At 38.2% G+C, this 27,575-nt stretch overlaps 1 protein-coding gene and 1 long non-coding RNA gene across 4 annotated transcripts; both read right to left on the bottom strand.

Moving 5' to 3' along the window:
- UBE2D2 (ubiquitin conjugating enzyme E2 D2) lies at nt 1–27,575 on the bottom strand. Of its 3 annotated transcripts, none has more exons than XM_058175354.1 (7): nt 27,553–27,575; nt 9,368–9,431; nt 6,634–6,665; nt 6,481–6,558; nt 6,292–6,397; nt 1,983–2,076; nt 1–872 (listed from the first exon to the last, which is right to left on the bottom strand). In XM_058175354.1, coding segments are annotated over exons 2-7 (357 nt in total). In that variant the 5' UTR covers nt 9,369–9,431; nt 27,553–27,575; the 3' UTR covers nt 1–826. The 3 variants fall into 3 exon arrangements, with proteins under 3 accessions (XP_058031337.1, XP_058031336.1, XP_058031338.1); XM_058175353.1 differs by lacking the exon at nt 27,553–27,575 and adding an exon at nt 27,300–27,536; XM_058175355.1 differs by lacking the exon at nt 27,553–27,575 and adding an exon at nt 27,132–27,154.
- Nucleotides 24,604–27,125, bottom strand: LOC131194404 (uncharacterized). Its single transcript, XR_009154160.1, has 2 exons — nt 26,243–27,125; nt 24,604–24,876 (listed from the first exon to the last, which is right to left on the bottom strand). It is a non-coding gene; the product is annotated as an uncharacterized LOC131194404 (long non-coding RNA).

Here is a 27,575-nt window from a genome sequence, read left to right as displayed (position 1 = left end):
TTATATGTAATGACTGTAGTAATCAGTTTATTACACAGATTAATCATTCTTGAACGTACAAGCTCCAAGGGAGCAGCTGGGTCTTTAAATATACACAAGTCTGTCAAATGAATTTTTACCCTTACATCCAGAAAGACCTAAGCCATTAAAAACTTAAGAAAATAAGAGCTATTAGCTATGTTAATTGAGAAAACACATACAAACCAAAATTATGAAAGGGAGGGAAAGGGGTAGGGGGAGATTTGAAATAAAATCAACATCACTTGATGCACTAATAGCTCCAATGCATTTAAATTCTGGCCAGTTAAACTCAGACTTTTAAACACAGGATGTAGGTACAATTTGATCTTATTGGTCATACATTTACCTTAGTAGGTCCTTCAGAATAAAATACAGAACAGCTTTAAGTTCTTCACATTTTTTTCATTACAGTTATGAGTTTAAAAGGATTCCATTTTTAAAAAGCATCCTCTTGAATCATCAAAAGTCCCCAGAAACACAATTTATTCTTCCCCTTTCCCTTCATGGTTGGTTTTAGTGCCCAATTGAAATCTCATAGGAATGCTTTTATGCTCACAACTAGACTTTGATAGAAGAACTGGCTTTTCACACACATTTCTTTGCTAGGAGTCAATGTTGGTATGGAATACAGTATTTTGTTGTTCCAAGTGTGTACAACACGCAGCACTGCTGTATCAGGTAAACATGTGCACAGGGGAAGATGAGGCGTGGGCTCATAGAAAGCAGTCAAATGGAAATCAAAAGGACTTTCTCTTTCAGAGTTCCCCTATCTTTATTTGTAGAGGTTATCCAATAATTTCTTTAATTACATCGCATACTTCTGAGTCCATTCTCGAGCTATTCTGTTGTACCTGTATACATAAAGAAAGATGATTAACAATAGGTAAGCTTCACCAAATATTAAAGCAGCTAATAAAAATAACATCTGTAGATGCCATATGCTAAATAAAAAATAATCGCATCCACTCCAACACTGTTCTTAGAATAACAGGCAGAAATGTTTCTGATGTTTCCTATCAACAGTTAAGAATACTTTTTTAAAAAATCCCAAAACTACCTGATGAACCTTTCCTAATACACCCACAAATGAGCATGTGGACACTGACACATACACATACTGTATTTTATGTTTTTGATCTCACTTTCTTTACCTCAGTTATAAACTTCATGCACTGCACAGGCTGCAAAATATGAAATCTAGTCATGTTCAATTTCTTTTAATGTTAGTAAAAGAAAAATATAAGGATTACGTTACAGATTAACTATCTATTTGAATTTCTATTTGTAAAATAATTCAAAATAATGAATTCTGATGTACTCTGTTATCACCTATACAATTTTCTAGGTCCAGAAGTTCAAAACAGTCACTTTCATTGTGCCCAAGCCTAATTATTTTTCTTTTTCAGGTGATTCTTAATTGTTAGCAGAATTACTATTTAGTGGTACAGCAGTAATGATACAGGAAGAATAATGTAGCTATTATAGTCCATGGAAAATTATTTCTTTAAAATGGAACCAACAGAACCTCAAAAGATTTTCTAGTAAAACTAACTGGAGTATTCACCATTATTAATCATGCCACATCTCATGTATTTTTTTGTTCACCTACCACCACCTGAATCATGTGTCTTGTGATAGAAGTTTAAGTTGTTCCTCCCTCTGCAGCCTAAAAGCAGAAACTGAAAGGCCTAAGAGAGGCAATTGTAAAATAATGTGTAAAAGTACAAATAATAATGACTAGAATTTCAGTGGATTAATCAATCTAGTTGAGGAGTAAACCTTATTCCTAACTAATAATTATATTTTAAAGCTAAAAATACAAAGCTGCTAACAGAAGACATTACTCTTGAAGAAGAAAAAATATCTCTGGTATCAACGTAGTCACAAATTAAAATATTCTCCTTTTTAAAAAAAAATAAACTAACCATTTTATTTTTAAGATGTTTGACTACCATACTCACTTTTCTCTATCTGTTTTGTAGATCCGTGCAATCTCAGGCACTAAAGGATCATCTGGATTGGGATCACACAACAGAGAACAGATGGACAAAAGTACTAGAGGGAATAAAACACATCATTTAGGATTGAAATTCTCCCTAAAAATTTTGCTGGTCATTGTCTGAACAAACAGTATTTAATTTCCTTTCAGGCCCCCTAAAAGAGATTTAAGTCAATCTTTTTCATGGGTTTTAAAATTTGGATGAGATAAATATCTATTTGACAAGCTGTTTTCTAGAAATGTCACCCTTTTTCCCCCATATCCCCCTAATACAATACTGAATTAGACAGCCCCAGTTTGCTAACTAATAAAAAGGTGAAGTCTGAAATAGTGAGTTTTGCCAACCCTAGAACAAACACTTATCACTGTTCATGAAAGTTTCTTCTAATCTGTGATACAGAATGTGTTAAATTCATCTACTGCCCAAGAAGGCAGGACAATCACATGGCTCTTTTTCATTCAGCCCGTCAGTGATAGGACAGACTGGGGCAAAACAAGGGGAAGGTAAGCCCCCTGAAAGATCATTAATTTTAGGAAATGAGAGGAGTCTGTTTCAAAATAATCATTCTAGAAATCCATATAAAAGACACATTAGAAAGTGAGAGGACTATCAGCTGGAAATTCACCTGGCCAAAATGATGCCTACGAAAACCACAACTTTCAGGGACATCAAGCTGAGAAAAAAAGAATTTGGGATCTTTGAGAACAATAAGTGGGTACCACTACAAATATCTGTATATATAGGCATGTTAAGAAATGAGGAATTCACAGACTGCCTTTGAATGATTAAGATGTATTATTTCTGATTGCTATGGGGGAGGTTAGGATTTGATGAGAATTGCAGGAGTATAATTGTCTTAGGAGGGAAAATTTTTAGCATATGCTTGTTTTATTTTTAAACTATACCTTGTGTTTGTTCCAGGAAGTCCGGGGAGGGGTTTTGAAGGAGGGGGAAGGAGGGTAGAGGGAGGAGGGGGGAAAGGGGGGGAAAGCTTTTTTGTAAAAACTTTTTTAATAAAAAAAAATGAGGAATTCTTTGAATTCCCTCTGAGTATTTGATAGTAGAATGAGAATCAAGACAATACTTACTTACAATAGGAAAAAATCAAGGATAATGCCATGGCTTTTCAACACAAGATATCTGGTTGAAAACCCCATTTAAAGGAGCATCTCCAATTTGGGGGGACAGGGGAAGCAGCTGGACAAAAACCTTAAAACTATTTGCTGACATTCTTTATATATATTATCACTAACTTGATTGCTTTTTTTCTAAAGGACGGTCTGATTCCACCTTAACTATTTTGTTAAGAACTGATGAAAACTGTTAAGTAGAATAGTATGTAAGATAGTTTCAGAGTAACTCATCTCTGAATTTTGACTGAATTGTATATGACTAATGCTGTCTTGGGACCAAGATCTAAGGCTTCTATTATTTTATACAGCACGAGGACAATTTTACTATGCTATCCTTCTATGTAAATAAAAGTATAACCACTTCCCTTCCTTTCTACAAACCGAGAATAGAAATAAAACAAAACTAGGAAACAATAGAAACTGGGAAAACCCTACCTACGGGAAAATGAAGGTCAGGGATCTATATTCAATTATTAATGTGCAAATCTTTAGATTTATTGGTTAGCTTCAATGATTTTATGGGTTTGGGATCATAAGAAAATAAAAAATAATAAAGAAAATAAAGAAAATAAAAAAAGATAATTTTTTTGTGTGTGGAAACTTACAGAAATAAAATCTGAGCAATCTTACCTAATTGTTTAATCTGATCTATGAAGGACAGAGCCAATATTTAAAATTAAATAGAGATCTGATTTTTTTGTCTTATTAAGACAGAAGAATTATTTCACTGGATGTTTCCAACCTCCAAGTGGTGAGGTAGTGCCACCTATTGGTGAGCTTGAACTTGAGAAGGCATGCCTTATTTTATTGCAAATACAAGGATAGTTAAGGCAGGAGAACTCCTTCCCAAAACATTTAGCACTAGGATTCTATATGCAAGGCAGGACATCCAACATCAGATCAAGAATCATGACAGCATGGGCAGTTTCCAAGCCTTAAATTCCACACTGGACTGGCACACTTGACTTTTTTGGTCATTAATTGTGGCTTAAATCTACTAAATTTTGTCTGAATTTTTTTGTCACTGGTTTGACTACTCTGATGTAATAAATAAAAATTCTTTGGAGTCCTGTGCCCTAGTCTTTCAGTTGTAAAGAGAGATGGAAAACTCAACAGATTAGAAAAATATACAACCCTGTTTGCTACCAAGATGGAAATGTAGCAACACAGGATGAGAAAACACATATGACATATCAATCTTGGGAAAGCACATGAAAAAAATAAGAAGAGCATGGAGGCACTAACAGCTGAATTTAACTATGTGATCTTCCCTTCTTAAGCAACTGAAGACACTTGGAGATACCCATATTTGGATGTCTCCAGGCACCAGAGAGTAAGAATTTCTATTGTACAAGAGCTGGAATAAGAAAAGAGGGTGTTAGATGTCAAACATATTTGAATAAACAAGGTCACAACTGTAAAATTACACCAGACCAGTTCTGAATAGTACCAAACATAATAAAAGTTAATCATTCTTTTAGGTAAATCAAAACAATTTTATTCTGTAAACATATACAGATAATAAAGCTTGATGACATCACTGCCTGACTGAACGTACCAGAAACAGTAAGGTTTTTTTAATATATAAAATTTCTTAATATATTACTTTTCTTTAAAATAAAACATTATAATACAAGATAACACAATTTTTCTCTAGAGTTTGAAATTTGCTTTAAATTTTATTTATTAGGAGAATCTACATAAAATATTGTTGTACATTATGAGTTGCATAATTGCTGTTCAACATAATCACATGTGCAGTGTTGGTTAATATAAGATCCACGTGCAATACTATAGTAATATTACAAGCTTTAGAAAACCAGAGAATTACAACCAACAAAAGGAATTTAGTATGCACATTTAAATGCAATGGTTGGCAGATAAAGCTATTGAATTTTATCAGAACCTATCCTCAAATTTACTGAATACCTGAAAGTTTAAAAATGAGTAAAGGATTATGCCTGTAACTTGAGAATCATAAACCAAGGTTCTAGTTTGTTGAATGAAATATGTTCACACTGAGATTGCAATATCTCAATCAATGTGCCTATATTTTAAGCATAAGAAAATGTTAGAGAAGGATATGCCAACTTAAAGGAATGTTATAGAAATTAGTTGTACCCTTTGACACCAAATTTCTGTGCACCATTTTGTGCACATACTTACAAAGTGCTTTTGCATTATTAAAACAACTGCATATTTTAAATATTTATTTTATAATTACTAAATAGAGCTTGGAATTCATTTTAATAGAATATTTAATCCACACAAAGCTCTTTATTGCTTGCTGCCTTTTTTTCCTAATTTAATATTTCAATTCAGATATTTGTTATGAGGATTTTTAAAATAAATAAGGTATCCAAATAATACATATAATTAAAACCAAATGCTTAAAATGTTTCAGTTACAAAGTATAAGTCAAAGTTGCTCACAAAACAAGAACAAGACAAAACAAAATTGATTTGATTTGATATACCGTATTTTTCAGAGTATAAGACTCTCCGGACTATTAGACGCACCTACCTTTTTGGGTGAGGAAAACAAGAAAAAGAAATCAGCCTCTGCCTCCCAGCAATTTTGCCTCTTTGCAGCAAACAGCCTGCTTTACTTTCATTTTCGTTTTCAGCATAGCTTGATTAGCACAAGAAAAAAAAAACTGCTCCCAGCAATTTACCTCCTTGCAGCAAGCAGCAGAGGCTCGCGCAGCAATAGGCAATGGCAATCCCTGCAGCCTGAAACAGCTGCGAGTCGGGAGGCTGATCCAAGGACAATCAACTTGTGCTAATTAGGTTGTGATGAAGCTGAAATGGGCTGTTTCTTCTTGCTGCTTGCTGCAAGGAGGTAAATTGCTGGGAGGCAGAGGCCAAAGGGTGGAGTCCAGTGGGTGGGCGGGGCTACATTCGGTATATAAGACGCACCCAAATTCTCACCCCCTTTTAGGGGGGGGAAAGGTGCGTCTTATACTCCGAAAAATATGGTATTTAAAATGTAACTCCATAAACTTTGGTGGAATAAAGTCTAGGTGCTTTAAATTCTGAATTGGTTGCAAGTGGGAAATTAAAGAGTAAAGACAACTGCATATGTATCATTATTTCTAGAAATATATATCCATGGACAGTAAAAGCTCTTTTGCTTACCTTTTGAAATAGTTAATGCTGGAGACCATTGCGACCGTAGAATGTCAAGACAAATACTGCCATTACTGTTAATATTTGGATGATAAATTCTTGTCGTAAATGCAACCTGTTAAAAATAAATTATTTCCTTTGTTTATAATACCCAGCATAAGAGGTATCAACAATGTTGGGATCTAAAAAGTTCCTTACCTTAGGCGGTTTAAAGGGGTAATCTGTTGGAAAGTGAATTGTCAAGAAGAACACCCCACCCTGATAGGGACTGTCATTCTGCAAAGACAAAGCTATTAGAAGATGATATAAGACATTTGCCGCTATCATAATTAAAATTGGAGGGCTACTTACTGGTCCCATTATTGTTGCTTGCCAGTGGAACACTAGAAGAAAAAAGAAAGTGAAAGCTTGACTAAGACACTTAAGACTAAAGTTCCTCTCTTTAAAATCTCAGCCATTTTAAGCCATAATAAGGCTTAATGGCAAAGTAATATGCTAGTATTCTGATTACATTTAGTGGTTTCTAGATTATGAGCAATTTCATGTATGGTCTATTTATATCATATCTTGTAAGTTGGGCTACTTCTTCTAGGAACAAACAGAAATAGAAGCCAGGAAAGTGCCTTTCCCCTGGCAAGTTCTGAAAAGAAGTCATAGTCCATGCCTTTTGCAACCTTTCTAAAGAAACCAGAGCCAGAGCCATCTGTTATTTATTACTTAGATCTAACTTAGAGGAGATGCCAGTGAGTGCTATCAGGCTAGTATATCCCAGCACACTGATTTGTTGCTAAACTGACTTAGCATGATCTTAGCACTGTCTCCCTGCCACTATCAATAGGTTCTGCTGACCTGGTAATTAGTACATAAATAACTGGACAAATGTAGATCGAGGTATCCAAGCTGCTCACAATTTCAATTTAAAGTCTGGCTTATGTCCTACTGTATGAGTTTGGTGGCTCTGTTAATATAATAAATGTGAGAAACTAATAAACCAAACCAGTTTGGGTGATTTGCATCTTCCTATATGCCGAACTACCATTGAAATGGCAATTAAAAGTTAATTTGATTAGTAGCATACATTAAATGTATTTTATTCAGTGCTTGTCACTTCACAATGCTGTTTCTGAAAGACAGAGATGGTTCATATTTGGCTTATGAAACAGAAGAACTCCAGAAGAAGTACTTTTATACTATCACTCGAACGGATTTAAGACAATAAACATATCCAAACATCTCCAGTTACTAAATTTACTATACATTTATAATTCAGGTAGTTCTCACTTACCAACCACTCATTCAGTTGCAAAGGTGCTGAACAAGTGGTGCTTATGACCAGTACTTGAAGTTCCAGCACCCTTGCAGTCACATGATCATGATTTAGGAGCCCGTCAACCAACTGGCAGTTATCAGTTGTAGCAGGCCACACTCACATGATCACAATTTGTGATCTTCTCTACCACCTTCCCACAAGCAAAGTCAATGGGAAAGCTGGCAGGGAAAGTTGCAAGTCACTCCGTTAAATCACCACTTCTCCCTGAGCTTTCATGCACATGCACACAATTCATGTGCAGTCCTGCAGCCAGCGGCCCAGGGCCTCTCTCGCCACCCCCTGCAGCATCCCCATGTTCCTTACCTGAGATTCCTGCCACTTCCTGCATGTCTTGGGATTATGACAGCAACCAGGATTGCCTAGTTTGCTGTCACTAAGTGATGCAGTTACATAATGTCATGCTTTACACTACGTCACTCAGTGACAGCATACAATTGCCATTGTAACCCAAGGACTACCTGTACAAAATTAGTTTAATGGATATTAAATTTTAATTTTAAGATGTAAGGTTGTGATTGCTCAAGATCAAAATTAAAGATTCTTCTACAAGTCTTTTAAGAACAGAAATCCATTGAATCTATTTTATGTCAGGGTTCCAAGGAACACCAGCAATGAAATAAAGCTCTGAGGCTTGAGGTTCCTCAAAGTTCCAATTTAATAGAAATGTCATGTTGGCACAGCTGAGAAAAACCAAAACTGAAAGCTTCCAGGTTTTCCACACCCAGTTGACAGTTCACAGCCCTGCCCCACATCCACAAGTTCATCACATTGTCCAATCAACTCTTCACTCAGCTGGATACAATCTTCAGGCAGTCTACATCAGACGCAGGCAAAAGTCCTTGAATACGGGATGTTGTTATGACTAACTTTCTACCGCTCCAACAACAACCCCCTCCCAACTTCCCCAGCTAAAATATGTGACAGTTAAGAAGCAAAAAGAAAATTGCCTTCCAAAACTGACATTTTACCTGTCTTAGGAAAAGTGGAAATAGGTTGTTTCAATGCAATTTATTAGCCATATGTTTTGGTTCCGAGTTGATTGAAGCAGCAATGCGTGATGGTATGTGATCTGATGGTATATGTCAGTGATGGTTAACCTTTTTGGTGCTGAGTACCCAAAGTGCGCGCATGCGAGCGCAAATAAATACATGCGTACCAGGACTCCCAAAACGCAATGTGAGGGGCCCCCCTGCGCATGTGCCTCACCCCCCGCGCTCCGTTTTGGCTTCCAGGTTGTTGCAGGAGGCTTTCCAGGCCCAAAACAGGGTGCAGGCGCCCCATTTTGGGCCTGGAAAGTTTCCTGCAACAACCTGGAAGCCAAAATGGGGCACAGGGGGGTGCACAAGGCCCCCCACACCCTGTTTTGGGCCCAAAAATTTTCCTGCACCAACCTGCACCCCCCCATGCATGCACCCCACTCCATTCCACCCCACACATACATCTTCCATGCGTCCCACCTCCCGCGCATGCACGGCAGAAACCTGAAGACCAGCTGGCTGGCGGGAGGTGCACATGCATGCGCAGTGGAGCTGGGCTGATGCAATGGCTGGTGTGCCCACAGAGAGGGCTCTGTGTGCCACCTGTGCCACACATGCCATAGGTTCGCCATCACAGGTATATGTTACTCTGATGGCACCCACTGGCTTAGAATGCTTTGCATTTAAAATAGAAGTCTAATGTGAATACATTTAGGATTCTTCCTATTGCCCAAAAGAATCCTAATCTGAGGCCTTTTCCTTTTTTACAAATACTTACTATCATCCCCAACAGGCCCTGCTGAACACTGTGCTGGAGGATCACGTGCCAGATCATTCAGCTCCTAAAAACCAGTCACATTAGATTAAAATACAGTCATTTTATCTCACAGCAAAGAGTTCACTATAGCGTTATTTTATTATTAAAGTTTATTCAACATAAATTAAAGGAAATGCATAACATAATAAATAAAACAATCTTCAAAGGATTACCTGTATATAAATTCTTATTACCCTCCTCCATCATTCCCTGCTTAAAAATACAATAGACACCCTAATTTTGGAGAAGCAATTCAAATGATCCCATCATGTATTAAACAATTTGCTCTAATTTGCAAATCACACTTTGTATTTATACATTTGCTTTTTTAACCCATCTTTTCCCTAAATAACTCAAGGAAGCATCCACTATTCTCCACCCCACACCTCTTTATCCTCACAAAATTTTGCAATGGCCCTAGCAAAACTGTTCTCAAAGCTGATGTCCATTTGATAAATATAAATCTGCTCCAACTTGGACTCTGACTAAGCAAGGTAGCCCATGATGCCCGGGACACAGTCTGATGATATAGTCTGGGCTGAGTTTAAACCAATGGCCCATGAGGAAATGGGCAGAATTCTCTGGGTTGTCAACTTGGCACTTGTTTATTGGATCTGGGCCTGTCTTTTATTATAGAAGTGGTCAGAGAGTGACCTGCAGTTGGGTCTATGCTATGGTGTCAGCTTCTTTGCAGGAGGGCAGCTTTGGTCAGAAAGGACTTTATACAGCTTCATCTCACAGTTGCAACCTCTTCTATATGGAGAGGCCTTTCAGACAGTCATTCATGCTTTGATCACCGTAACTGTATTGTGCTCTACGTAGGGCTGTCCTTGAATCTTCAACTGGTCTGGAATGCAACAATACAGGCGGTGATGAGCATGCCTCAGTAAATTCCTGAACTGCATGAGTTGCACTGGCTGCCAGTTTGCTTCTGGATGCAATTCAAGGTGCTGACCATTATCTAAAAAACCACACATAGCATAGGACCATATACAGTTTCAGAGTGCTATCTCCCATAATATCTGCTAAGCTGATGTGACCCAGTAGGGTTGGTTCACTCCAGGTACCTTCAATTAAACAATGCCATTTATAGAGACCCAAGAAACATGCCTTCTCTGCTATTTTACAGTTGCTCTCTAGAAAGAGATTCCACCAGAGATATGGATGGCTTCAACCAGCTGGTATTTCAGAGAGCCTTGAAGACCTGACTCTTCTCCCAGGCCTTTGGCAAGAGTGACTGAAACCCTCTTCCAGATAATCTGGATTTTTTTGGTTCTTGCCCAGATTGTGCCATCTTCTGTTCTTTATCATTGGCTTATTTTATTCTATATGTTTTATTTGTCAATTGCTCAGAGTTGGTAGGCATTGGACACAGTAAACATTTACTAAATAAGATAAAATTGGATCTTCCCAATCCTAGTTCTTACCATTATACCATACTGACTGGTCAGCCAACAAATAATCTAGCCGAGTCTCTATTCCTAATAAAATGCTGATATTTGACATTTTCCAAAAGATTCTTCTCTAAATAAATGTAGCAATACATGCTTCTTATACAATAGATTACCATTTACAGGTAGTTAGTCCTCAACCTATGACCAGTCACTTAGCATCCAAAATTATGACAAACAGCCCCCCCCCCCGGCTATTTATGAACTAGTTTGTTCCAATCACTACTGCACCCTTGCAGTACTTTGTCCCTTTGACCGACCGCAGGGATGCTGCAATGTGCCTCCCATCCTAACCCGCTGGATCCGCGCAAGTCTTGGAACTGCTTCCCTGCTTCTGTCAAGCAAAGTCAATGGAGAAGTCAGATTCAATTAACAACCAGGTTATTAGCTCATCAACTGCAGTGGTTCACTTAACAATTGAGGCAAGAAAGGTTGTAAAATGGGGCACATTTTACTTACCTCACTTAACAAATGTCTCACTTAACAACAGTAATTTGGGACTCAATTGTCAAGGACTACCTGTACTTGTAAACTACTCAACCATCTGAATTCCCATTACATAAACCGAATTGAATTTGCATTTTCAGTTGACATTTAAAAAGAGTCACAAACTTTCTTTGAAGTTTAACACAGGCATGAAAAGTGCAGCCATGGGTCTCATGCAATGCACAGAATTTATTTGCAACCAAACCCCAAAATTCAATCTATTATTTTTCATATTCTGGATTTTAAAGGACAAAAAGATGACAATAGGTTTGCAGAGACTAACACCTAACCCTCCACCCCTACTTCTTCCAGAAGTGAGCCAAATGTGGGACCTACTTTTGGACTGCAACCATTCACAGTGCCACACAGTCATGCCAAACTGCTCATATTTAATGTCTGGAGCTATTTTATATTATGAAAATGACAGCTGAATATGGTAGAGAAATATAGTTCCTACTTTATTAACACAAAAGTTATAAACCAACATATGTCACATGCCACAGAAATATTTTCTCTTGATTTTTTTAAAAAACTGCAACTTTTGAACATCTTTTCTACAAAGGTTCAACATCTGTTTCCTTCACATACAAGTTAACCTCAGAATGTTAAGAAAAAGTAGTTTGGTCAATGCAGCGGTTAACATTTCTCTTATGCAAGATAAAGAATGATCAATTTTTGAAGAAATCCTGAAACTCTAAAATCTAAACAATTTTGTGGTATGAGTCCTTGACTTACGACTGTAAGGGAGCCTGGAATTTCCATTGTATCTCATGATAGTCACATATCGAAGCACCCAAGAATGACCCAATTTTATGATTTTTGGTGGTCGTAGAGTGAACACAGTGGTCATAAAGTGAAGACTCTTGCTATCTCCCCCGCTGACTTCCCCATTGATTTTGCTTACGGGAAGCTAGCAGACAAGGTCACAAGTGGCCATCATGTGACCACAGGTTATAAGCCAGATGCAAAGCCCATACATTGCAGTCACATGATTGCAGAAATGCTGGCCAGAAGGTTATAACTTTGAATGGTCACTGAATGGTTGTAACTCAAGGACTACCTGTAGCAGAATTAGCAGTAATAATTATAAATATCAAGAATGCCTTTTGTTTGGGGCAAAATCCAAACAAGAAGAAATTTAGGACATACTTGTACACTTCCAGACAGAACATTTTAATCTATGCTGTTCCAATTGAAAACATCTTGTGAAATTTCAGTTCTAATTCAGTTTTAATTCAACCAGTTCTAATATCAAGCAGGACAAAAAAGGAAGGTTTTTTTCCTTAAGATATTTTTGGCATAATTGCCTTTTTGGAGTGGGGAATACAAGTAATCCTTATTAAACAACCACAATTGGAACCAGGAATTTGATATATTAAGTGAAAGTTGCAATTGTGCTTATGTTCTTACTTCAGTTTTTCTTTGTTTTATAGACCTGCAAAGGTAATAAGTGCAAGCATTGATCGTAATGCTACTTTTTCATCACTGTCGTAACTGTGAATGGTCACCACAATAAGGCATTCACTAAACTAGGATTACTTTTATTAGATCTTGAAATCCACAAATCCATACTCAATTCACAGTAAACTTTGAGATTAAATCATCGGTCATTCAATGAATATTTTGGGAGAAATATAAATGTATAACTGCCTGCATCTTTTTTATTTCTTATCACAATGGAATTACAGGAAAGCTATATTATATGGTGGTGATTCTCCACATTTTATAGAAACTGATGCTGGTTTTTCAAGATAGATGCTCATAATTATTTTGTTTGATAAATTCAAGAGAGAAAGAGAGATTAAGGGGAATTGCATAAAAGGAAAATCTAGTAATAGGAATAATGATGCTGTTTGAATGTGGTACAGCTAATAGTTAGGATCTGAAAAGAAATGTTAATCTTGCATTTCATACAGAGTTTTCCATAAAAAAAAGACATGCTTGTTAAGATAGCTCACAAAATAGTGGTGTAAATGGTAAAATTAAGCTTTTCCCTCTTAAAGATCCTTTTGTTTCTCCTATAATGGGATCTTTTGATTTTTCCAAATTCTGCTCTGAAACTCAATTTCCAAAACCACAAAGAGACACAGGCTCTTTCTAGATCTTAAGATTCAACTCATGAAGCATCTATATAGGCTTTTCCAGCAAGTATCCAAATATCTTCTTTTCTTAAAATGAGTAATATAGATGACTGAACATGTATGTTCCTATACAGTGACTTACTTAGCTTTCCCATCTTCTTAGCTTTTGAATCTCAGCTATTTATCCTTCCTTGTGCAGAAAGCGAAGAATCTGTCAAAGTGTATTTTGGAGCAGGGGCAAAACTAGCTTCAAAAACAGGATTAAAACGACATTTAATCACATCTAACATTTAACCACATATGGATAGTCCTCAAATTACAACCATAATGGCCCCTGCCTTATATAGTCAGAAGTTGGGACTTTTAATTGAACCACCTCACTTAACACCCCCCCCATCCCTGTTCTCCCCAATGCAATCTTTAAATGAACACACGGGACATTAAGTGGAGAATGGGATGTCTCAAGGGTGGGGGAGGCCCTGGGAGGCCTATTGCAGGCACAAGGCCACCTGCCTCAGGCCTCCCTCACCTCAAGACACCCTGTGCTCTGCTTCCCATCCCTGGGGATGCATACAGTCCTCGGGTCTTCTTCCCACTCTCTGGCTCCCCGGAGGGCTTAAGCCTCCTCCCACCCTTGTCTGCTCCTTGATTTGCAAGGTTGTGTATGAAAGAAATTTCGAGGGGAGGGAACGGGGGGGGGGAATGGAAAGGAAAAATTAAGTCTTCAACAGGTTCACTAAGTTTTGCTTTTGGAAGAACTAAGGCTAGATAAACACCACCACGAGCATAGCAAGACTATCCCTCCCTTCATTTTGCACATCCCTGTCCCTTAGTTGAGGAGCAGAAGACAGAGAAAAGGCTAGAGTGACGTCTTTGTTCTTCAGAAGTGCTTCATTGCAGGTGAGAGGAGAGAGGAAGCCATTGAAAGGTGGGTGGAAAGCTGCTTCCCCGATCTTCATCCGGGGCCTGCAACGGTCATAACTCTGAATCCATTTCGTAGTTTTGGACAGTCTTTTGTAACTTTGAACAGTCACTAAGCATACAGTTTTAAGCAAAGGACTACCTGTACAAAGTCTATAAAACCTTCAACTACATATCATCACATCTGACTGTATAATACAAGAGCTCAATTCAATGCATTACTCTTTTGCTCTTTTCTCAGCAAAAAAAAATCATAGAAAGTTTGAGCACACAATGTATGTGAAAGCACAATAAAAATATGCCTCGTCAATGGCTATGCTAAGACAAGCCATTACAAAAATACATTACAGTTAGTCCTTGACTTAGCAACCCTTTTTAGTGACTGTTTGAGGTTTACACTGGCACTGGAAAAAAGTGATTTATGACTGTTGTGGAATCCCCAAGACCAAGTGATCCAAATTTGGACGCTTGGCAACTGACTCATATGTACGATGGTTGAAGTGCCCTGGGGTCACGTGATCACCTTTTGCGATCTTCTGACAAGCAGAGTGAAACCAGAATCACTTAATGATCATATTACTAACGTAAGCCACACCTTAACAACTGAAGGCAAGAAATCATAAATGGGGGAAAACTCATTTAACAACTGTCTTGCTTGGGAAAAGAAATTTTGGGTTCAATTGTGATCATAAATCAAGGATTATCTGTCCAAAAACTCTGTTCTCCTTGGGAAGGCAGGATGAGAATTAAGATAAAAGAATTCATCTTCTCCAGAAACAGGAAGTGTGTTTGATAAATCCTTCTTCAGAAGTGAGATAGGAACAATCATTTTGTCCAAGTTATTTCCTTCCACTGAAAGAGCTTCTAATTAGAAGAGTCTGTCACTTACCGAGAGGGTTTTTTTATTCTTGGTTCAAAAATATTATAATAGAATTTCTATTTGTTTCTATAGAATGACAAAACTGGTCAGCCACTGATTTACAGGTGGCATGAGTCATATGAACACCTATCAGTGAAAATATTCCTTCAAGATATCATGCACAGAATTATACCACCAAATAACTAGGAGAGCTTGTTTATGGAAAGATCTAAGCACTATTTCTGGCTTGTCTCTAAATAAAACACAAAGAAATATTGAAAGTACAGCATAAAATGAAAGTCGGCTGCTAACTTTTTATATTGCTGCAAGCTTCTAGACAAAGAATGAAATTTAAATCAACTCACTGTTAAGAATTTCTAATTTAAAAAATAACTACAACTGAATGAAACAATTTATAATTATGCATGCACCCCAAGGTCATACTTCAATCCCATGAGACAATTTACCTGGAGAAACTGGTAAAGTATTTTATTTTATTTTGTTGCTAAGAGCACCAAACAGAATGCAGTGCTCACATTTGTATTCCTTTGACTTTGATACCAGTGGAGCGAAAAAAGAATTATTAAAATAATGTTCTCATAAAATCATTTGTATAATTGCAGAGAATTCTGTGTTATCTCCCTTTTTTGCTATGGGTGGTCTATAGGAACAGGGTGTGAGTGGAACATTTCAGTTTATGACTTCCCAAAGGCTTTAGATCAGTTCTTGCAGCTTCTGCCATCAGTTTCAACAACTGAAAATATTCTGTATTTTTAAGAAATAGAAGGACAAACATGCAGCTGGACATTTAACTCCAAAGCCAGAAATGCTACATCGCACTGTATCTGATTAGAAACTATTATTAAAAAGTCTACGCAAACTGTAAGCAGTGATGCAAATTAATGTGTCATGTTGTAGCAATCAAGCCAACTAACAAGTTCACTGAACTGCTAATGCTCCACTCAACCCTTTAGGTGCCTTTCTGCACATCTGGAGGGTGCCAGGGTTAAGGAAGCTCGTCTAGGCCTGGAATTCTGGATGTTCTTCACAGTGATTCAGATTTTCCAAAGATCTGCCATTCTCTTAATTATGATTTAGCAAGTTCTGAGTATTTTTTTTTTTTTTTTTTTATTCAAAAAGTTTTTATTAGTCAAAAAAAGGTTTATACAAATACATATCAGGTATGGTAAATTTTCATTTTTCTTATCTAAAATAAGAATTTTACTCAAATTTTTTAACACATACAACAGCCATATGGCAAGCAGGTGACACGAAGTAGCTAAGTTTACAAATTTTAAATACGTAATAAAGAAGGGTCAAGAATAAACAGAATATCGTACAAAAGAGAATAAGGAAAACCAACACAATCCCAAATATCTTTATCACTTCCTAGTTTTGGATCTCAGAACTCTGGGTTCAGCCTGACCCAACTCCAGGGCCGCAACAGCGGCAGCCGCTTCCGCCCCATGATCTATAACCTCCCCTTCTTCAATTCCTGGGTCATCTGATTCCAGGAGGGCTTTGTGTTCCTCCACATAGGCCGTAGCCTCCGCAATTGTACTGATTTTTTTCGTAATGCCCTCCCGGAAAATCATCAATCCTCTGGCATCAGCCATCTGAAGCCCACTCCTTCTGGTACAATTTGCTTGACAAAAATAATATTTCTTTCTTTTTCACGCACCTGTCTGGGAATCTGCCTCAGAATGGCTATCTCCTGCCCCTGTAAATCAGTGCCCCACTCCTATGTTTTCTAAGAATTTCATCTCTCGCCTCTTCTCACAAATTTGACATGAACCTCTCTGGGAACTGCATGCGTGCATGCATATTGTAATTAACTCTATAAACTCGATCCACATCCCAATTCATGAAATCAACACCTCTCCCAAGAAATTCTCCCAACAATTTAGTCACAACATCTCTCAAGTCTTCTTGGTCCACTTCTTCCAAATTTTGAAACCTAAGGAAATAAGACATTTTATCCATCTGTAGTCCAAGCACAGCATTGCCTGTCGCCTCCTCTCTTTTCTGCACTGCCCGCATCTCACCCTCCAAACCTTCCACTTTCTGCTTGTTTTCTGCTGAAACTTGTTGAGTATCCTTTAAATCCTTTTGGATAGTCACAATTTCTGCTCTTATTTCATCCAATTTCTTGTCCATATTAGATAACTTTTCCAAAATTCTCTCCATCTCTCCAGCAGTTGGTCTCTGACCTTTTGCCATTAAGGAAAAAAAAATACAAAATCCTCAGGCAGGCACGGTATCCTTGTAATTTCCTCCGGATCCACCAGGGGGCACTCACAGGAGCAACGAGTCCAGAGTACAGTTAGTCAACCAGGAAGCCGAAGGGAAGTGATGTCATCAAAATTCTCATAGTGAAGGCGGAAGCTGGGCGCCACCACTGTTCCCCAGAAGGAGGGGGGGCCTCAAACCTTCCCTCCTAAATTTCTCCATCACCTCTTCTCTCCAGAGCTCCACAAAACCGGTAATCTTCTTATTTTAAGTTCTCCTCTCTCCAGAATAACTCGTGCTCCTTCCAACCGCAGGGGAGAGAAAACCCCCCCGCACTCCGGAGCACTCCACTCACGTTTACCGATATTCCCTTCCCTTCTCCTCCTCAATTCTTCTCCGTTCCCTGTTCACCACCAGGCTGCTGCAGTTATAAATCCAATGCCCCGGTGTCACCGGGCACAGCGGCCCAGGCGACGACCAAAATAATGGCCGCGGCCTGTGGCCTCCAAACCCCGCCAAGCCTAGGACGCGCCAGCATCGGTCCCCACAGTCCTGTATGTCGGCTGGGAGACCCCTGGCGAGCCGTCCGTGCGGCAGGTGTCCTTTTCGGAACACCTGGCCCCTAAGGGCCTCGGCGGCGGCCGGATTCGGGCGCTGGAGGCAGGAGAAGCCTTCCAGACGTCCGTTGCCGCTGGACACCGGAAGTCGTCCAAGTTCTGAGTATTTTGTAAACAAAATTGTGAATATAATTTTTAAGTGCTTTATAAATTATAGCACACTTTGTTTACAATCTAGAGTAGCTGCACTGAAACCACTGATTTAAAAAACAACAACCCAAAACCACATAAAGCAGTTTAAGTGTTGTACTAAAAATCTGGACTTTACTTGGAAATTATTTTTGCTGGATCACATTTAAGCATGACAGTCCAGTAGCACATACAGCACTTATTGCTTTGTGTAAATAATATTTGATGAGAAAAAAATGAAGGGTTTGAAAATGTGTAATAATTTTAGCACACCTGACGAGCTGTTTTTTTATTTAATTAGATTTTTTATATATATTTAATTAGATTTTTATACCGCCCTTCTCCCGAAGGACTCAGGGTGGTTTACAGCCAGATAAAACAGAACAGAATGAATACAAGATAAAATAATATTTAAAAAACTTATTAAATTTGGCCCAGATTAAAATATATTTAAAACAGTAAAACCCACTAAAAAATTAGAAACAGAATAAAATCTAAAACCCTATGCCAGTCCTGCACGGATGAATAATGCCAGCTCACGGTGAAAGGTTCAAAGGTCAGGAAGTTGCCGAAGTCCTGGGGGAAGTTCATTCCAGAGGGTGGGAGCCCCCACAGAGAAGGCCCTTCCCCTGGGGGTCGCCAGCCGACATTGCTTGGCGGACGGCACCCTAAGGAGTCCCTCTCTGTGAGAGCGCACGGGTTGGTGGGAGGCAATCGGTAGCAGTAGGCGGTCCCGTAAATAACCCAGCCGGCCCTAAGCCATGGAGCACTTTAAAGGTAGTAAACAACACCTTGAAGTGCACCCGAAAGACCACAGGTAGCCAGTGCAGCCTGCGCAGGAGTGGTGTCACATGGGAGCCACGAGCGGCTCCCTCTATCACCCGCGCAGCTGCATTCTGAACCAACTGGAGCCTTCAGGTGTTCTTCAAGGGGAGCCCCATGTAGAGAGCATTGCAGTAATCCAAGCGAGAGGTAACAAGAGTATGAGTGACAATGCATAGGGCATCCCGGTCAAGGAAGGGGCGCAACTGGCGAATCAAGCGGACCTGATAAAAAGCTCTCCTGGACACGGTCATCAGGTGATCTTCAAAAGACAACCGCCCATCCAGGAGAACGCCCAAGTTGCGCACCCTTTCCATCGGGGCCAATGACTCGCCCCCAACAGTCAGCCGCGGCTGCAGCTGACAGTACTGGGGTGCCGGCATCCACTGTACCGGAGTGCCGGCATCCAGAGTTATCTGTTTTTGAACAGACAACTTCTAAAAAAAACCATTACCATTCTTAAATTGCTTCATATTAATTGTTTCTGGTAGGTGGGTATTGTAGTATTTTCTACTGAGGAATACTCCAGATTTGGAATGTTCCCTCTGAATTTTTCATACATTTTTAGATAATGTCCACTGGAAGACAACTGAAGAACTTTAATGAAGCAGCACAAGTGCCATTTTGGTAGCAGAAATAGAGAAAAACAGCAGAATTACAACGTTAAAAAAAATAATCTCCCACTAGTACTCTATATGTACAATCTAAAGCTTATTCTAGGAGAAATGTATACAGTACTAATTCTACAAATAGTCCCAGTCTGCCCATGGAACTAATGAGAAACAAAACAGTTGTTTAATTTCCCCTGCATACTTCAAAACCTCACACCTTGATCCTGGAAGAACAGCAAAACAATGGAATATCTTTGACAATAAAGTGTGTGTGTGTGTGTGTGTGTGTGTGTGTGTGTGTATAAATTTATACACACACACATTTCTATTCCTTTCACATGGTACACATTTTGCTGTGAGAAACTGTGTCTATCTAAATAATTAGCATGGACTAATTTTCTAAGTTTAAATCATAAAGAAGTTTAACGGTTTTTGAACAATGTGCATACTATTTCACTGCTATGTAATTGATTAGATATTTATTTATAACCTCCCCTTCATCCAGAGTTGTTTAAAGAATAAAAACAAGACAGACATCCCAAGAAATACACTAGACCAGAACAGGGCAAGCTTTAGTAGTTGGGGACTACCATTTTATTTACATAGGGCTGCAATACACAGAATGAAGAAGCTATGTCACAAACAAGGTGATGAGACCAGGATTTCCAAATGTGACAGTTTGTTTTCATTTTAGGGGTGTGTTAAGCCTAAAAATGAAGCTGTCGCCACCTCCCACTTAAAACCAGCAGGAAATCACATCTGAGTTTCTAAAAATTTGGCAGTACAATTTAATGAGGCTTGAGTTGCCCACCCCTCTAGACATATAACATGGTAGTGCTTTGGCACAGAAAATATAATTATAAAGTATAAGAAGTGTAAACACAAAGGGAAAAACTGAAGTAATGGTTGTATTTATATTTGGCTCTTCCTTCAAAAACAGTGTAGAATACAATCACAAAAATAATATCTGAAATCCCTCATAGATGTATTTAGAAAACAGTCCCCTCAAACTGAGAGCTACATTTTTCAACAATAACTGCCTGGAATTAAGAGAAAGGATATTAACCTAGACAAAATAGTGCTTGACCATAAGATGAAACTTGTCTGAACTGGTTTGTAACATCAATCAGTTTTTATTTCTGAATGACGTTAACATCATTGAAGAGGTGAGACCAGCTGTAACATAATAAAACTTCTATATATTAATTCACATTTAAAATAAGGTCTGGGCATGATTTTTATCAATTCACACACACACAAAAAACACACAATAGCATGCATAATTTGGGATATGATGTTCTGAAGCAGAACACCAAACATTTACAGGAGGATAAGTCTGCTTTGGAGAAGGAGTACTTTTACATAGAAATGAGAGCATCTACCTTAGAGAATCATAAATCATCAATTACATTGGTGCAGCAACCTTTGGAAGTGAAAAAAATTACAATGAATATGCAGGGCATGAATTCACCAATAGGAATTTGGAGAAATTTATGGGAGGCCTTTTTTTAAATTGTAATATGTCTTCTAGCTTATATGAACCTCTTGTGTTTCCAACATCTAAATCAAACTCATCATGCCCTGAGTTTTCAATAATCATAGTCAAATAAAGTTCAATGGCTGAAAAGAACAGGCTTCGGGAAGAGAGGATAGGTTACCCACTGCTGAATTATACAGTTACATTCCATCTCTAGAAATCCACTGAAGGAATTGTCTTCCTTAATGTTGTTGTGGAGATGTTATATTTTTGTCCTTTTTGTGTTACATTTTAAGTTACCTTAACTTTGAGAAAAAAATAACTCATCTTCCTTTGTTCATGATCAATTTCAGTTTTAGAAAAGAACAATTTCTCCAAATTGTTTTCTTTCTTGTTCCTCTATCTTTGAATATCTCTTCCCGTTTTTCCATTGCCATTCTTATTCTTTTTGAACATTTCTGGATCTTTTCCTCCCACTTAAGAGATACCAGAGGGATTACCATCCTCTAATGGAGCTCAACTGATTACAAGCATGCATTTTTAAATTTTTTATTTATACTTCTCAAGGTTTTTTAAGAGCCAGTGGCTGAATGAGTGAATCACTGTGTCTTGCACTGTACATGATTACCTATGACAGCTCAGGTTCTTGACCATTTGAAGCACAACGGAATATTCCCTTTGCTGCTATTTCTATTAGTCCTCTCTTCTGTTTTCATTGCTTTTAAGGCTTACCTATGTACTAGAAATTATTTGATGCTTACATCGAAGTGCTATAAAGAGAAAGGTAAGAGAATGCTTCTTGTGTGTTATACTTCTATCAATTCTGGAATTTAAAATAAAAGTGCCATGGCTTTTTACTCTGCCTGCATACACTATTTTTAACAATGTCTAATGATGATTCATATTTTGACTACCATAATTGTTAAAATATTTTAGCTTTTTTAAAAAAACTTGATGCAAGAAATCCTGTTTTTTATCATAGAATTGTGGAAACTGTATTTTCTATGCACATAATATTGTATTTCAATCAACAATTTCTTGTATCAATTATATTTGCAGTAAACATGTGTAAATATCATGCTACATGTGCAACGTGATAAAAAGCTGTGACCTCTACTAGCTATATACTGCTATACTATACTAGAAATGCAAAGGTCAAAAAAAAATACACTAGTTGGTTTCTGGCATCCTACTATGCTTGAAAACAATTAAACTGGAAATTCAAAAGAAAAATATTAAGCATTATTTCAGAATAGATGTTACAACTTAAGCCTCAAATGACTTTAAGACCTGAGATTCAAAAATAGTAACAGTGTAACATTAACATTGCTACTTCATGCAATTAAGATACTATATACACAATCTGTAATTTATCTGGCGGAAAAGCTCCCTATTTTATAAGATACAAAATATCTTGAAATATTTAGTGCGAGAATTATTCAAGCGTATTAGACCTGGAACATGATGACAAATGCTATGCACTAATCAATCAGACTTTTCTTAGTTTTCATATGCCTCACGTTCCTTCATTTACTATACCAAATGAAAAATGAAAAATGAAAAACTGAAGATTTCAAAATACAGAAATGCTACCAAAGTATGAATTAATGTGAGCAAACATTGAGGAACTTGCTCCATCCAGTTTCTGAATGCCATGAAGCTGAAAATAAAACTTCAGAATAAACAGCTATGGACCTTGCATATATCAATTCTAATTAGCAATATGTTTAGTCAGTATTTTCCAAGTTACTGTTGACAAGGAGGATGTAAATTAATTTTTAAAGGCATAACTAATCTATTTATTACATGATACCCATACAGCCATACAAATTCCATTCTTCTCCCTTTGATGTATTATAGCAAATATAAATTTCTTCCATGTTGTATCTAAAATGCTCTTAAATTAAGATAAACTTAAAACAGAAGTTTTTCCCATTTTTCAATTATAAAGTCTAAAATATCTTGTATCTTAAAATCAAGCAATCTCAGTTCTATTTCTCACAATGTGCATATACACATAAATATTAGATAAAACTTTCCTTATGACTATGTTGAGATTGTCTAGGCATCTATAGGGGGAAATGATTGACCTGAGTATTCTTGCAACTGCAGTCTATCAAGTATTCTCGAACATCATTTCAATATGTATTTCTTATTTTTCAAGCAGAAATAGAATATGCTACATGTATTAATCCCTCAATGGAAGGAATTATATGTGCTCTCTCCTTAAAAGTATCCAAACTTTTCATTCCAGCAGAAGTTCCTCCCTATTTCTTCCAAACATCACAGCAAATGTGTGTGTGTGTGTGTGTGTGTGTGTGTGTGTGTGTGTAGGTCTTTGGTTATTCGGGTTTTCTCCCGCGTAAAATTAGAAGTGTCTTGGCGACGTTTCGACAAAGTCTCATTCGTCATCTTCAGGCTGGTGTTTACAGCTTCGTGCTTCTAGGAGCAATGTGTTATCGCAGCTATTTCTTTCTTTTAACTGCTAGTGGGGGTTTGAACTGATTGGTTGGGAGCTTGGCTGTGTTCTGATTGGATGGTGGCCACAGAGAGATCAATATGCTGCTGAGTGACACTGTTACCAAATTATCAACCAATCCGATTGGATACCTGCACTTATGCAAACTTGGGATAAGCATCTTTAGGGCAATGCCTTGGCTTCTGCTCTGAGGACACTTGCTTTTTTATTTTGCCCAGCTTCACTTGGCTTAAGTGCCATCAAGTTGGTGTCACTGGATAGATATCTGGATAGATTCCCTCCTGGATGATCCATCTTCAATTTGCCCTTTTAATTTGAACTTTTTCTGAACTCACTTATCTAAATTGATTATAAGCAGGGGAAAATTAGTATTCTGTGCACTTTTAACAACAGAATTAATCCAATTAACAGACTTGAATAGTAAATAAATAATGAAAATCTTAAGTTTTCTTGTTGGATACTAAAGATGAATAAGCAGTGTCCACTGATTTTCACTAAAACAGCACTTTGTTATGAGCCATTATATAATACTGAAATAAAGTTTGCCAACATAAACAGAAAGGAAAAAGATATTTAAGGTAACTTTTTTTCCAAAAGAACAGAAGCAAAAATGGTTACATCTCTAAGAAAATCAAATCAATGAATTGGGCAACACTGTTTAAAGCAGGAGGGCAAAGTGAAGGAATAAATAAAAACAATACTGGTTTTGATGTTTCAGTACTGCCTGATCAACCAGATTTTCTTCCAAAAGAAAACAGATGTTTCAGTGGCCTCAAGTAGTAGTGAACTTCCATTAACTTAGCATCTATGGAAGACAATCTATCCCAAGCATGGTACTTTCAGAAAATTCCTGGCTTAACTCACTGATCATTTTCTTCTGTTCAAGGAGCAGAGGAAAGAATAAGACTTGACACTAATCATTAAGATTTAGATGAAGAACCAGAAAGTATTGGGGTTATTGGAAAGTGGAATGTAGAACGTTTTGGCCTGTTTGCAGAGATTTTGGCCTGTTTTCTAATGAAATTAATATCTGTCTCTTCTGATTTTTTAAAAATAATTGCATTTTGGTACACCTTCCAATTTTTGTTCTTGTGTTTTTTGTGGGATATCTGTAAAGGTTCTATAAGACATTGAGAAACAGCTGCAACTTTTCAGAATATTATCTATTTCTGTTTGTGGCCAAGCAAAATTATGACTTTTACAATGCTTTATGAAGGAAAAATGTAATTTAGAAGTCAGATTCCCATCAATCATTTGGTTGGGAAGGAGCAGCATATATGAAAATTGATGCCAAGGAGAATGAAGAATCTGGGAATGAGGGAGAAGCAAAAAGAGGAAAGGTTAGCATAAAGTCTTATATTTTAAACCTGTTATCTTCTGTTGAATTAACAATAGAATTGGGCAGAATAGTAAAATAAACAAAAAGCCAGGAATGCAAATTTATAAACAATGTTAAGCAATGATTTTAAAAAATCAGAAAGGAAATCTGATTTTTTTTATCATTTTACCATTTTGTCCAAGTTTTTTTATAAATTTGCATTCCTGGCTTTTTGTTTGTTTTACTATTCTGCCCAATTCTATTGTTAATTTTATTCCACTATGTCGAATGTTCTTTCCTGATAAATAACCATGATTTCTGTGTAAGTTGGGCTGAGACATTCAATCACAATGACACAAAAATCCTGATTTAATATTGAGGAAATAAGGTCACAAATCAGAAAATTTTGGCTCAGAAATATCCTAAAAATCTTCTATCAAATTCAACAAAGAGCTGCTCTATATCTAATATTTTTAAAATAAAATCAAAATACAATTGACTGTTCTCCCTTATATAAAAGTTTATTCTTAAGTTCAATATTTCAAGAATGGCACAGAACTAACAAATCAATAACTAATGTGTGATTGCTCTTTAGCAGTTAAGTAAGCCAATTACATGCACTAAATGAAATCCAAATGCACATAAAAAGACTTGTCTAATTCAGCAACCTTTCATAAATCAATATATCAGCCTTTCTAACTTAATCTCTTTAATACATACGTTAGCTCAAAGCTTGAAAAACAAAGTTTGTAACAGAGAAATAAAAGAACAAAATAGTTTTTTAGTTTCTTATTAATGAATGATTTTAGGTTTTATAACCAGACAACTAAAAATATTCAGAATGTTTAAACACCCAAAAATATCAATCAAGTTCCATTTTCATCAATTTTAAATTTAGTTTCTCAAATGCAACAAAATATTGTTTAAAAAGCCAATAACACGCATTACTATAAAAAATAACATCACCAATACCACTGCAAGATCACCTGAGAGCCTTTACTCTCAGCCATAGCAACCTTAAAGCAAAACTATTTTCCAAAGCAAGAGCTTTCAATAGAGGTAGCATTTTCACCTACTGCTTATTCTAGAATGGTGATTCCTATGAGCACTGTTTTGTAATCCAAGCATGAATTAAGCTACCGGTAGTTGTTATATTATCTGGTGTTTATTACTCCCAGTGCTACAAATAAGTCTAAACCAAGAACCTAGAACTTTTGACTGATTCCAATTACATCCTGATGTATCAACATCATCATCTGTTTGAACAAAAACAAAAAAAACCACCTTGGCAAGTTAGAACAGTGATATCACCAAAATATTCTTCTTGCAACTATAGCAACTAGTTTCTATACTTACTTCTTTTGAAGTAAACTCCACTGAGTTCAGTAGAATTCACTCCTAGAATTGCTTTCCAGGATACTCTTGCTTAATATTTTGACATCAAATAAACTTTTGACACACAATCGCAGTAATGGAAATAAAGAGGCAAAAAGTTGTAAGCATGAAAGCAATAGTGGGAACAACAACTATTAACATTATTTGAGAGGGCATATCCCTTGGGTAGTGAGGGACGCTGAAGCAGATCTCAGGGTCAGCACACTTACTGGCTACAGCGCTTTCCCTTTGTTCATGCAAGGCAATGGAACGGTCCCTTCCCTCGATCGGCACCAGCCAAGACGAAGGTACAAGTAGATCGGCCAAAATAACTTCTCAAGGAGGGATGCCTAAACGCGCACCTGTGGCTACGGGCAAGCCACCAATTCTGAACCCAACTGCTTCGAAATGTATTGGACGGATGACTTTCGAAACGGTGCTCGGACCCTGCTTCGGTGACGAAAGCAAGAACTTTTTGCAAACCTCCTAGAAAAGCCAGGTGCGCCTCTTGCAAAACCACGCAAAATCCTAGTCTAGCCGGGGGGGAGGGGGGAGTGACGGCGTTCTTGTCCGGAGACCGACGGCAAGGCGGCTGACCGACGGGAAAAGAAGACCTCGCTTGCAACAAAAGGTCGCCTTTCTTCCCGTGGCGAATGCCACGAAGGTATCAACCAAGCCGGGCTAGCAACGAGCCCGGGCAAATGCTTTCGGGCTTGGCGTTGGCCCCCCACCCGACGGGCGAGAGAGCCGCCCAGGCCATAAAGGAGCGCGAGCCGGGTGGCCAGAGGCCCAGAGGTTCTCGCGCGGAGCGTTGCCTTCCAGCCCTGCCGGAGATGCCCGGGCGCCCCAGGCCAAGCCGGACCGAGCTTACGTAAAGCGGCGGCACCGAGGATCGTCGCCAGCAGGAGCATCGCCGGCACGATCGGGGCCTCCAGCCCGGCCCCTCTGCGCGGCCTACAAGGGCGGGAGAAAACCGTGCCTAAGCTGGCCCTCGCACCGAAGGGGCTTCCGGGTTGGCCTTCTGCCGAAGGACTCTCACCTTGTGGATTCTCTTCAGCGCCATCGCGGCGGAGCCTGTTGAGAGAGGCAAGCAGGAAGAAGGAAAGGAAGGAGGGGGACTATTTTCCGGCGGCGGAGGGAGCGCAGAAGCTTTTCGGCGGAAGCGGGAGGACAGGTGTGGGTGCCGGCCTGGGGGGAGCCCGGTGTTCTCTATTGCCTTCTTTCCCGTCGCCCCCACCTCTTTGCTCGCCTGCCGCCCTTTCACTGCCTTCCCTCTCCTGCTCGCTTCTCACCGTCGCTCTTCCCCCTTTCTCTC

This window comes from Ahaetulla prasina, chromosome 3, assembly GCF_028640845.1.
Source record: "Ahaetulla prasina isolate Xishuangbanna chromosome 3, ASM2864084v1, whole genome shotgun sequence".
NCBI classification, from domain to species: Eukaryota; Metazoa; Chordata; class Lepidosauria; order Squamata; family Colubridae; genus Ahaetulla; species Ahaetulla prasina.
The sequence above is the reverse complement of the archived record's forward strand: the minus strand, read 5'-3'. Positions and strand labels throughout refer to the sequence as shown.